The following is an 11,701-nucleotide window of genomic DNA, read 5'->3' as shown; positions in this document are numbered from 1 at the left end:
CTGAGGGATTTATGGTAAAGATGCTACCCACATTCAGAGGAAGGACTGCAGGAGAGGAAACATATAAGAAAAACAACTGCTTGAACGCATGGGTCGGGGTGGACATGACTGAGGGTGTAGACTCGAAACTACCACACCAATGCAACTACCAACAATTTGGAAATTGGTCTTGATCAAGGACACATGACAAAACTAGTGGAAATGCGCATCGGCCATGGGTGGGGGGAGTGCGGGGGGGGGGGTTGAAGGGGATAAGAGGAGTATGAATCAGGCAACCATGTTAAAAATGTATATTAATAAATGTTAAAAAAAAATGTTTTACAAGCCTCTCTAATAAAGGCCTCATTTCTCAAATACAGATGAGTCAAATATATAAGAATACAAGTCATTCCCCAAATGATAAATGGCTAAAGGATATGACCAGGTAGTTCTCAAACAAAGTAATTAAAGTTCTCTACAATCATGCAAAAAAAAAATCATAAATCACTATTATTTAGAGAAATGCAAATTAAAACAAACAACTCTGTTACACCCCACACCTATCAAATTGGCTATTATGACAGAAAAGGAAAATTACAGAACTTGGAAGGGATGTGAGAAAACTGAGACACTAATGCACTATTGGGGGAGTTGTGAAATCATCCGACCCTTCTGGAGAGTAATTTGGAACTATGCCCAAAGGGCTATAAAACAATATATACCCTTTGACTCAGCAATATTATTACTAAGTTTGTATCCCAAAGAGATTTTTAAAAATAAAAAGGAAAAGGACCCATATGTTCAAAAATATTTAAAGCCGCTCTTTTTGTTGGAGCAAAGAATTGGAAAGCCAAGGGGATACCCATCAATTAGGGAATGACGGAATAAGTTATAGTATATAACTGTAATGGAATACAATAGTGCTATAAGAAATGAAGCAGCAGGAACTTAGAAAAACTTGAAAAGACTTATGTGAACTGAAGCAGAGTGAAATAAGTAGAAACAGAACATTATACATAGTGATAGGAATACTGTACAATGAACGACTGTGGATAACTTAACTATTCTCAATAATACAATGATCCAAAATTATCTCAGAGCACTCGATAAAAAAATGCCATCTATTTCCAAAGAAAAAGAACTGATAGAGTCTGAATCCAAACCAAAGCAAACTTTACTTTCTTTTTTCACTTACTTTTTAAATTTTTTTTCAAGTTTCCTTCCACAGAAGGATTGCACATGTAAAATCTTTATGAGGTTGCTTCAGTGAGGGATCGGGAGTATGAGGAGAGGGTTGGGAGAGAATTTGAGGCTCAATGTTCTTTAAAAAATGCTGGAAACTGTTTTCACATGTAATTGGGGAAAAAATAAAATTAAAAAATTTAGAAATAGAGAGGAGATTTGGGTTCAGAGAGATGAAGGGCCTTCCCCATAGTTATCCATCAGAAAGGAACAAAATCTGGAATTTGAGCTCAGGTCGTCTGATTCTAAATTCATTCTACCATATCATATCATCCTTCTCAAAAACTCTGGCTAGCCAGCCAATCCTATAATGTTAACACTGCAGGTACTATTATCTTCATTTTGCAGATGAGGAAATCAAGGCTAGGCTAGGTTAAATGATTTCCTCAGGATCACACAGCCCAGCAAGCATTAGAGGCAGGATCCACACCTAGATCTTCCTGATTCCATGTCCTGTAGTGTATAATACCATAAATCTACCTTTCATATCCTTCTGGACCAACAATAACCAGGAGAGATGTCAAAGAGAAAATAGTATAATGGGTTGATGGGGATATGATTGGGGATGTAGACTCTAAACGATCACCCTAGTGCAAATATCAATAACATGGAAATAGGTCTTGATCAATAACACATAAAACCCAGTGGAATTGTGCGTCAGCTATCGGGGGGTGGGGTTAGGAGGAGGGAAGAGAAAGAACATGACTCCTGTAACCATGGACAAATGTTTTAAATTAATTAATTAAATAAAGATTAAGAAAACAAAAATAGTATAAAGAATAATAGCTTGACTCAGTGGATTGAGAGCCAGGCTTAAAAAAATGGGAGGTCCTAGGTTCAAATGTGGCCTCAAACACTTCCTAACTATGTGACCCTGGCCAAGTCACTTAACCCCCCATTGACTATCCCCTTACCTCTCTCCTGCCTTGGAACCAATACACAGCATTGATTCTAAGGTAGAAGGTAAGGGTTCAAAATAAAAAAAGAATAGCTTTATTTTCCAGAAGTTATAACATTCATCTGGCTGCCTCTGGGCTAGACTCCCTTGATGGGATATCTGGATGAACAGAAGTATGAACAATAGATATATAGAGAAGGGCTAGGGTTCAGAGAAATAAAGTCCTAACTCATCAGCTTGGCATTTACAGTCTCACCATCTTTCCAATCACATCTTCCACCAATCCAGGTAAGTATCATTATCTGCTCACCATTCCCAGGACAATTCACAATTCTTTGGCTATGTGACCCCTTGGCAAATCACTTCATCTCACTCAATCTGTAATAATTAAATAAATAATCATAATAAATAAAAATAATAATGAAATAAAACTTTCAATAAAACTCAGCCTAATAATGGTACCCATTTCGCAGGGTTATTGTGAAAATCATCCGAGATAATATGTCTTAAAGTGTTTTGTAAAACAAAGAATTAGAATTATGTAAGCATGAGCTATTATTATTAATATATTACTTTTCTCATATTTTTAAATGGGGTTTAGATAGAAACCATCCTGGACCAAGTCACTATCTCGCTATTCAGCTTTTATGTTGAATGTTTTATGTACTATAGCAAAGATAGATTAAATAGCTGTTTTTAATAATCAAAAGTATGTAAGTTCATCTTCTGGAGAATCACAGCAAACATTCTTGGTACCATTCCAGTAGGGGACCAAACAATAGGAATGACATATCCTTCTTTCTGTTCTCACATGAATTCCTCCTGCTTTCATTCTCTAATTTTTAAAGCTTTTCTTTCCAAGTAGTTTGGTGATTATGAGTACTGAGTACATTAAACATTCATTAAAAATATTATCCCTAAGGTTTGATGGATCAATGTTATACTAGAGCCATTATTGGTCACAGTTCAGTCTGTGATAATGGTCTGGTTTGAACATAAGTTATTGGTTGAGATCTCCAGGATATTTTGAAATCTATATTTAAAGTATGGGGATTTGTCACCTGACTGTCCATGAATGACAATGAGCTTCTGATGAATAATTCTAGCCACTAGTTCATGTCTTGCCAAGAGTATTCAGGAGGTGTTAAATTTTTATAGCCCATAGTGATATGCTACACAGTTTTATTTTTATTTTATTTTTTTTTTATTTTAAACCCTTAACTTCTGTGTATTGTCTCCTAGTTAGAAGATTGGTAAGGGTGGGCAATGGGGGTCAAGTGACTTGCCCAGGGTCACACAGCTGGGAAGTGGCTGAGGCCGGATTTGAACCTAGGACCTCCCATCTCTAGGCCTGACTCTCAATCCACTGAGCTACCCAGCTGCCCCGGCTACACAGTTTTTAATGTTTTATTGCATTTATCTACATTGATCGCTAAGTCTGGCCTCTTGAGGATAACCCTTCTTCTCTTTTGTACCTTCTTGTGACAACGACTCAGTCCTGAATTACTATCATAAACCCCTCTATTTCCACAAACAAATCCAAGTTGATCAAGTTCATGGAAAAGTCACCCATATAAGGGCCTTTTGATTCTATTAACGGACCTTAGCTGTTCCATAGACCCATCAGAAGGTAAACCACTTCGGGTTACATTTGACAAATCTCATGGCTTGTAACTGTTCTTACTTCTTTCTGTTATTCAATGAAGTAATGTTTGCTTGTTTAAGTATATATGTATATACATATATATTTATATTTCTTTAGCTTTCTAAGCTATTTGTCATGTGCTCTAACTATGTCTATCAATCTCCTTATTTTTTTGTTGAGAAAGTATTAATCCTTCTATAGCTACTTTAGGAGGACAAACCCAATGTTTTGTTAATATTAGACAGATTTTTGTGAGAATATTTCACAAATCTGTTATGGTCCATTCTCAAAAAAAAAATTAAACCTTATCTTCTGTCTTAAAATCAATACTAAGTATTGGTTCCAAAGCAGAAGAGTGGTAAGGGCTAGATAACTGGAACTAAGTGACAGGTAGAAAATGTGTAAGGCCAAATTTGAACCCAGGACCTCCCATCTCTAACCACTAGGCCTAGAGGCCTGACTTTCTTGATTTCAGAATGTCAATAAGACTAAGTATTTAGCCATAACTTTCTCTTTTATCCTTTTATGCACTAGATGTTTTCTTTGATCCAGATCAAAACTTTTTTTAGGTGTCTTTCATCCATTGGTTCAATATGACCTCTAGATTGAAATCCTTCATTCTGTCTCTACTTAGCATATGCTAAGAGTTGTGTTATTATTATTCGGCAAAAATAATAATAATGTGGTATTCTGTCATTTACAAAAGAAGTTATTGTTTTGTTTCTTCTTTGCTTATACTTATTTCCTCAATATATCTTTCTTATCTTATTGCTACTCCTTGCATTTTTAGCATAATCTTAAATAGTAGTGGTAAGAATGGACATTCTTGCTTTATCCCTGATCTTAACAGAAGTGCTTCTAATTTTTCTCCTTTACACATAATGTTTGCTCTTGGATTTAGATAAACATTTTTTACTATAATAAGAAAAGGGACATTTATTCCTATACTTTCTGGACTTTTTAAAAATAGTGCTGGACTTTTAAAAAAGCCCTTTAATAATCTAATATGATTATATTATTTTATTTACTTATGTTATTAACATGATTTATAATATTTACAATCTTCCTTTTGTGGAACTAATCCTACATACCTGGTATAAAACCAACTGGTCATAATTTGTAATCTTTCAAATATGTTGTCATGTGTTAATATTTTATCTAAAATTATCTTAATGTTCATTAGTAGTCTGTACTTTTTCTTTTTCTGTCTTATCTTTCCCTGGTCTAGATATCAAGATCATATTTGTATCATAGAAAGAGACTGGAAAAGTATCTTTTTATTATTGTTGTTATTATTACACTTAATACAATATTTGAATTAATGGTTCTTTGACTGCTTAAAAGAATTCACTTGGGAGTCCATCTGGTCCTGAATTTTTTTTTCCATTTATGGCTTGTTCATTTTTTCTTCTGATTTGGGGTTATTTAAATAATTTTTTTCTTTCATTAATCTTGGTATTTGATACTTCTGTTAAGTATTCTTCCATTTCCTCCAAATTATCAGTTTTTATTAGTATATGATATGGCAAAATAGTTTCTAAGAATTTCCTTCTTTTTCTCTCCAATTATTTTGAGTTCTTTTTTATCATTTTTTATACCAAGCAATTTGGTTTTCCTTTCTTTTTAAAATTAGATCAGCTGTTGATCTATTTAACAGGTTTTTTCCCAAAAGAAATCTCTCAGCTTTATTAATTCACTGCTACTTTTGCTTTTGCTTTTATTAATTTCTTCCTTAACTTTCAGAATTATTTCCTTGAAAAAAATTTTTTTTGTTGTTGAGGTTTTTCTATTTACTTGTCCAATTCATTGCTTTGGTCTTTCTCTTTTGTTGACAAGAACATTTAGAGATATAAAATTTCCTCTAAGAAATACTTTAGCTGCACCTCATAAATTTCGTTATGTCTCATTATTGCAATTTTCTTTGATGAAATTTTCTATTGTTGCTATAATTTATATCAAAATCTGTATGTGTGGGAGGAGGAGTATAATTAATCAGATGAAATTAAGGTTCATAGCCCTTTCCTCACCCCTTCCTCCACAATTATATATTTTTCTCTTATTCACTCCTATTATATGATAGCAATTTATGTCACTATCTTCCTCCTTTCTTCCCAACTAAAATCCCCTATCTCTCCCATTTTGTCTTTTTCAAAGTCTACCAAAATAGAACAGAACCATCTACAGGTTTTCTCTCATTTTTGTCTTTGTCTATGACCCTCAAAGATAGTGAGATTCTGAGAAGATTTTTGTTTTTTATCTCCCAATTACAATGTAAACAATTCGTCCTCATATATTCCCTTAAATATATAAATATAAGTATGTGTATCTTTCTATGATTCTTTTGGTTCCTCAACTTCCATTTGAAAAAATCTACTCAGTTCTGGCCCTTTTCTCAAGAATATTTGGAAATCTTCTACAGAATTATACTTAAGTTTAGGTTATCATTCATTGAAGCTCTCTATCTTTTGTTTTATAGAATAGTGCCTTTGGAATCTGGACTATGCCTTTGGAACATTCCAAGCTCTCCTTTTACTTATAAAGTGGCAGCCAAGTCTTGTGTGATAATACTGTGGCTTACTGGTATTTGAACTCCTTTTTGGCTGCTTATAGTATTATTTCTTTGATCTACAAGCTCTGGTCTAGGGCTATAAGATTCCTTGGGGATTTTCATTTGGGGGTTTCTTTCAGGAGATGACTGCTGGTTCTTTCTATTTTTACTTTGGCTTCTGATTCTAAGAGTTCTAAGTAGTTTTCATTTACAATTCCTTGAAATGTAATATACAGGTAGATGTTTTCATTATATAGGATCTAGGTTGATTTTTTTATGATTTACAGATGAATCCAAAATTCATAAATTATCACTCCTTGACTTGTGTTTCAGGTCAGGTGTTTTTTGTATAATATTAATCACATTTTCTTCTTTTTTCAGTCTTCTGATTTTGTTTTAATATTTCTTCTTATCTTATTGAATAATTGTTTTTTGTCTGACTTATTCTAATTTTAGTTTTTGGATGACGTCTTCTACCTTTTGTTCTAAAGTATCAATTCTCCTCACTTTTATTTTCTCTCTAGCTATTCAATTTTTCATTTCTTCCAGGAACTGTTATAATTTTTGCATACATGACATTTTTCCTTCAAAAATTGGTTTCAATTTGTTGTGGGGTCATTATCCTCCTTAAGATTTACTCCTCTGGATATCTTTCAAACCATGATATTTCCTCAAGGTAATCAGAGTTTTCCTTGGTTTACTCGTCTCATCAACTTCAATATCTAGGTTGCAGGGTGGGAGGACACCTGTACTTGGATCAAGCTTCAGAATTTTAATGGTTTAGACAAGACTACCAGTTTCTGAATATGGTAGCCAAAGCCCCATACTTCAAGGGATTCCAGAGTTGTCCAAGTACTTGGCCCAGTAGTTCCCTTCCATCACTAAGCTTGATGTCCTTCTCCTTGTGTTGGGCTCTGCCTAGGATCCTCCCATCCTGCTGCTGGGAATACTCCCTCTCCTAGAATGCCACCACAGCTGTGGAGATGCCTGGACCTAACCTCTTCTGAAGTCCTTTTTCCCCACCTCTGGGTCCAGTAGTGCATTCCACCTGGACTTTCCTGGAGCTTCCTTAAGCCCTGCTCTCTCCTGCTGGGTTGACATCACAGACTTTTGGGGAGATCTTTGGTCCCTGACTAAGGAATTTCTCCTACCTGTGGGCTCAGACCAATGCCTAGTTCTCCACTTTTCATCCCAGCTTATTTCTCCCAGAATTTAGGGAGTCTTCTGAGGATACCTGAACTAAATGAGAAGTCTACTATTAATTTTTCTTATTTCTTTTAGACTGTTGCATTTCTAATCTCCACTGAGGTATCTGTAGGAAATCTGTTGCATCGATTACATGCTGTCTTCTTACCTCTCCACCCTCTTACACTTCCAAACCTATCCCCTATGCCTCTTTGTGTGTTGGTCAAGAGATCATACAATCTGGAGGCAGGGGAATAAAGCTAATGACCTCTATAAAACAAAACTAAGATTCTTCACATCCCCTTTCCTCCTCACCCCCAAGATCTAGAAAGAATTAATAATAATAATAATAATAATAATAATAATAATAATAATAATAATATACTTTTTTAAAGCTTTGAAGTCTCTCTGATTGCAGGGCCAACACTATGCCATAAACTCACTTTTCAAATATGCTCAGTCTTAGGCTCAGATCAACAGTAGTGAGAATGGGCACAGCTCAGGTGTCCCTCCCCAACAATATTTATCATTTTGTCACTGCCATACTACATCCCCCACCCTGCCGAATGGGTCCCCTTCAGGACCCAAAACTCTCCTCATAATTAGATTCAGCTTCCTTCAGGGCCTGTAGGGAAAGGAAAGGGAGGGGGCATTGTGGACAGAGTGGGATAAGGGGAGGGACCGAGGAAAGGAGTAGGGACTGGCCTTCTGGCATCCCGGGGGAGTCTCCCTCCTTAATTGCCTGAGTTCTCCAGCTGTCACCACTAACGAGAAATTAAAAAACACTCTGACCCTCTGACCCTCTTCCCCAGCCCCCACCTCTCACAAATGCTCTCTCAGCACGTCCTGCTCCTCAAGGAGCACCCACCCTGGGGACCAGGAAATAGGAGATGCTTTGGTCTGACCAACCTTAGCTCAAGAGACAAGTTCAGGAATTAGGTAAGGGATCAACCTGAGACCCCCATTACCAGGAACACAGGCCCAAGAACCTGAACAAGACAGTCATGGAGCCACCAGAGCCCAGGGAAAGGAGGGAGCAAGAGGCAATAGGGAAGGCATTACTTGCAGCAGGAGCAATTGAAGTTAGGCAATAAGTAGGACTTCCTGACTGGTTGGACTATGTCACACAGGAAGGGTCTCACCTACAGCTTGGGAGAGGGAATGATTGTCAATTTGTAGTGATTTACTTATACTTTGCCACTGCAACAGGGTGATAAACAAGATAACTTCTGGAGAAATACAAGTGCTTTAGCCAGGTGGGTGGGTGACCCCTCTGTGTAAAGAGGCAACTAGAGGGTAATTGTATGAAAAGGATCATCCCTGCTAATGGCTTCCAGGTCAAAGATAGTGAACAAGGCCCAAACCAAGCAGGTATGGAAGTCAAAAGGAAAATAGGGATGAATTGAATAAATTAGGCAATATAAACTACAAATTATTCCTTTCCTTTTCCTCCAATATCACCCAGCCTTCTCTTTTTGCCTTCAATACTTCTGAGACCCTTCCCCCTTCCTCCATACCCCCAATTTCTCTCTCACCTCTTCCTCAGTATCCCTAGCCTCCTCCTTTCTTTTCCAGTTTCTCTTACTCCCTTCCTTCTTCTCCTACTCACCTGCCCTTTAATAGAGATCAGTTAAAGGAATGTTGCTCTAGTGACAAAATATCAGACATTAACCAGTAGAATGGGGAGGACAGGAATCCCAACCATCCTTGGGGTCTCAGCCTTCTCTTTTATCCTTCAGTTTCTCCCCAACCCTCTTTCCTCTTCTTCATATTTCTTACCTCCGTTTCCTCCTCCTCCTCGTTGTCTCCTAAGCCCCCTCTCTCCTTTCCCAATCTGCTCCCTGTTCCCCCATTCCCCTCACAGCCCTCCAGTCTTGAGTTGAGTTAACCCCACCTAGACAATAACTAATTAGGCCCCACTAAAGTGCTCTTAGCTTCTACCCTTGCCAATGCTCCCTTCCTTCCCATCAGTCCCCCCACCCCTGATACACACACATACTCCCCCCCTTGCTTCAGGAACCAAGAACCAGGGAGCTGGAGTGCCACAGCCATCTGTGTGTCCTCAGCAATTAGTCCTCCCTGAACTGAACTCTCTGTCCCTCTGAGAACCGGCAGGGGTTTGGGATTGGGGGAAGGGGTGCTGAGTCAGTGTATTCTTCAAATTCCCTCCCTTTTCCCCTCCTCTGTCCCTGTGCCACAAAACTTGAATCTCTAGGACTGATTACAGCTAAGAGCCTCCTCCCTTACTCTCCCGTCATCCCCTCCACCTCTTAGTCAACAGTCTCCCCAGTCACCTCTACCACCAAATCCCCAGTGGCCTACCTCAATAAGGACCCTAGGTCACTGTTCACCACCACCACACAGTGAGGACAGGGGTCCCATCTGGGGGTCAGCAAAAAGAAAGAAAGAGAGAGAACAGGAAAGGCTAGGAAGGCTGATGGAAAAAGAGGGAGGAAAGGCTGACAGCAGGTGCTGACCATGCACCTCTGGAAAGCACTGCTCTTTGAGTTCCTGAATCCAGCAGTGGGAACTAGAGAAGAAGGCAGCTCTGTAGACCATCTTGCCTCCTGCTGCCCTCTCCCTTCTGTCCCAGCTCCTCCCCTCTGGCTCCCTGAGCACCCTGGTCCCCACCAGAGAAGCAGCATCCACTGAGGTACCAATCATGGCACTGAGGAAGACATGCCTATCACTGCAAACCTCTGTGTCTCCAGGCAGACCCAATCCATCCATAGCAAGTCTTGGCCACCCTTCTTCCTGCACTGAGTGCTGGGGTAGGAAAGAAGACGTGGTCCCGGCCTAAGGGAGATCTCTGAAGAAATGTCCTGAGGAAAGAGAGACAGAACAAGCCTCTGATCCCCAGGCAATTTTCCCAACATTATAAGCATTTATAAAGTACCTAATATGTGCCAGACACTGTCCTTAGTCCTAGGGATAACAAAGAAAAGTAAAAAAAAAATCCCTGCTTTCAAGGGACTCACCTCTAGTGGAGTAGACAAAATGAAAGCCACTGTGGACAATCAAGATACACACAGGATAGGGGCAGCTAGGTGGCTCAGTGGATAGAGAGTCAAGTCTGGAGACAGAAGGTCTGGGATTCAGATTTGACCTCAGATACTTCCTAGCTGTGTGACCCTGGGCAAGTCACTTAAACCCAATTGCCTAGCCCTTACCTCCTTCTACCTTGAAACTGATACTTGTATTGGTTCTAAGACAGAAAGTAAGGGTTAAATATGTTTTTATTAAATGTTTAATAACCATAAAATATTATTTATATTGACATAAGTAATAATAAAATTAAATATTTAATAGTTTAATAATAAATATACTTAAATTTATTTAATTTTAACTTAATCTAATCTAAATTTATTTAATATTAAAATTAATTACTAAATAAGGGTTACATGAATATAAAAACAAATTAACATATTTAATGTATTTTTAACCCTTACTTTCTGTCTTCAAATTAATACAAGTATCAGTTTCAAGAACAAATTGGAAATTATCTCAAAGGGAAACACTAAGATTGAAAACCAATAAAGGCTTCTTGAAGAAGGTGAGATATTAGCTGAGACTTGAAGGAAGCCAGAGGTGGAGATGAGGAAAAAGAGAGTTTATAGGGGTTAGCCAGTGAAAATGTCCGGAGCTGGGAGATGAGTTTCTAATTCAAGGAACTGCAAGAAATTTTATTTGCTTTCTACTTAAGCTCAGACCTACCACTTATTGATTTCCCTGCTCTAGCTGCCACTCACCTTGCCCTGGGCCCAGCTTTTTTTATATGAATAGTAACAAAGACCTTACTTCCCTTAAAATATCAAAGAAGGAAACCAATACACACACATACCCCAAAGGAGGAGGGGAGTATGATGGAATTAGCATTGAATTTGAAATCATAGAATCACAGAATTAAAGCAAGAAAGGAATTTACTAATCATAGAGTATAATGCACACATTTTATAAATGAGGAAACTGAGACCAAGAGAAGGTCCTCCCTCCACTCCAGGTCACACAGATTGCAAAAATGTAGAATCAAAATGGTACTACATAGCTTCTTGCTTAGTCAGAAACCTTAACCATGTTCCATTCTTGCTGGGTCTCAATTCACTCCCAGCTCTACTCTGGACTTGTCCATCTCCTCCCCAACAGTCATATCCCTTCAAGAATCTCCCTCCCTCAATTTTTAGCTCCCTTTTATGGGATATGATTC

The 11,701-nt window shown here is 38.0% G+C and overlaps 1 protein-coding gene across 1 annotated transcript in view; it reads right to left on the bottom strand.

Moving 5' to 3' along the window:
- Positions 1–10,056, bottom strand: part of VEGFA (vascular endothelial growth factor A) — a 63,639-nt gene extending 53,583 nt beyond the window's left edge. Inside the window, exon 1 of the mRNA XM_044675328.1 lies at positions 9,975–10,056. Within this exon, the coding sequence (XP_044531263.1) occupies positions 9,975–10,056 (82 nt within the window). The remainder of the gene's footprint in view (positions 1–9,974) is intronic.
- Between the last annotated feature and the right edge of the window lie 1,645 nt (positions 10,057–11,701).

This window comes from Gracilinanus agilis, chromosome 4 (assembly GCF_016433145.1).
Source record: "Gracilinanus agilis isolate LMUSP501 chromosome 4, AgileGrace, whole genome shotgun sequence".
Lineage (NCBI taxonomy): Eukaryota > Metazoa > Chordata > Mammalia > Didelphimorphia > Didelphidae > Gracilinanus > Gracilinanus agilis.
The sequence above is the reverse complement of the archived record's forward strand: the minus strand, read 5'-3'. Positions and strand labels throughout refer to the sequence as shown.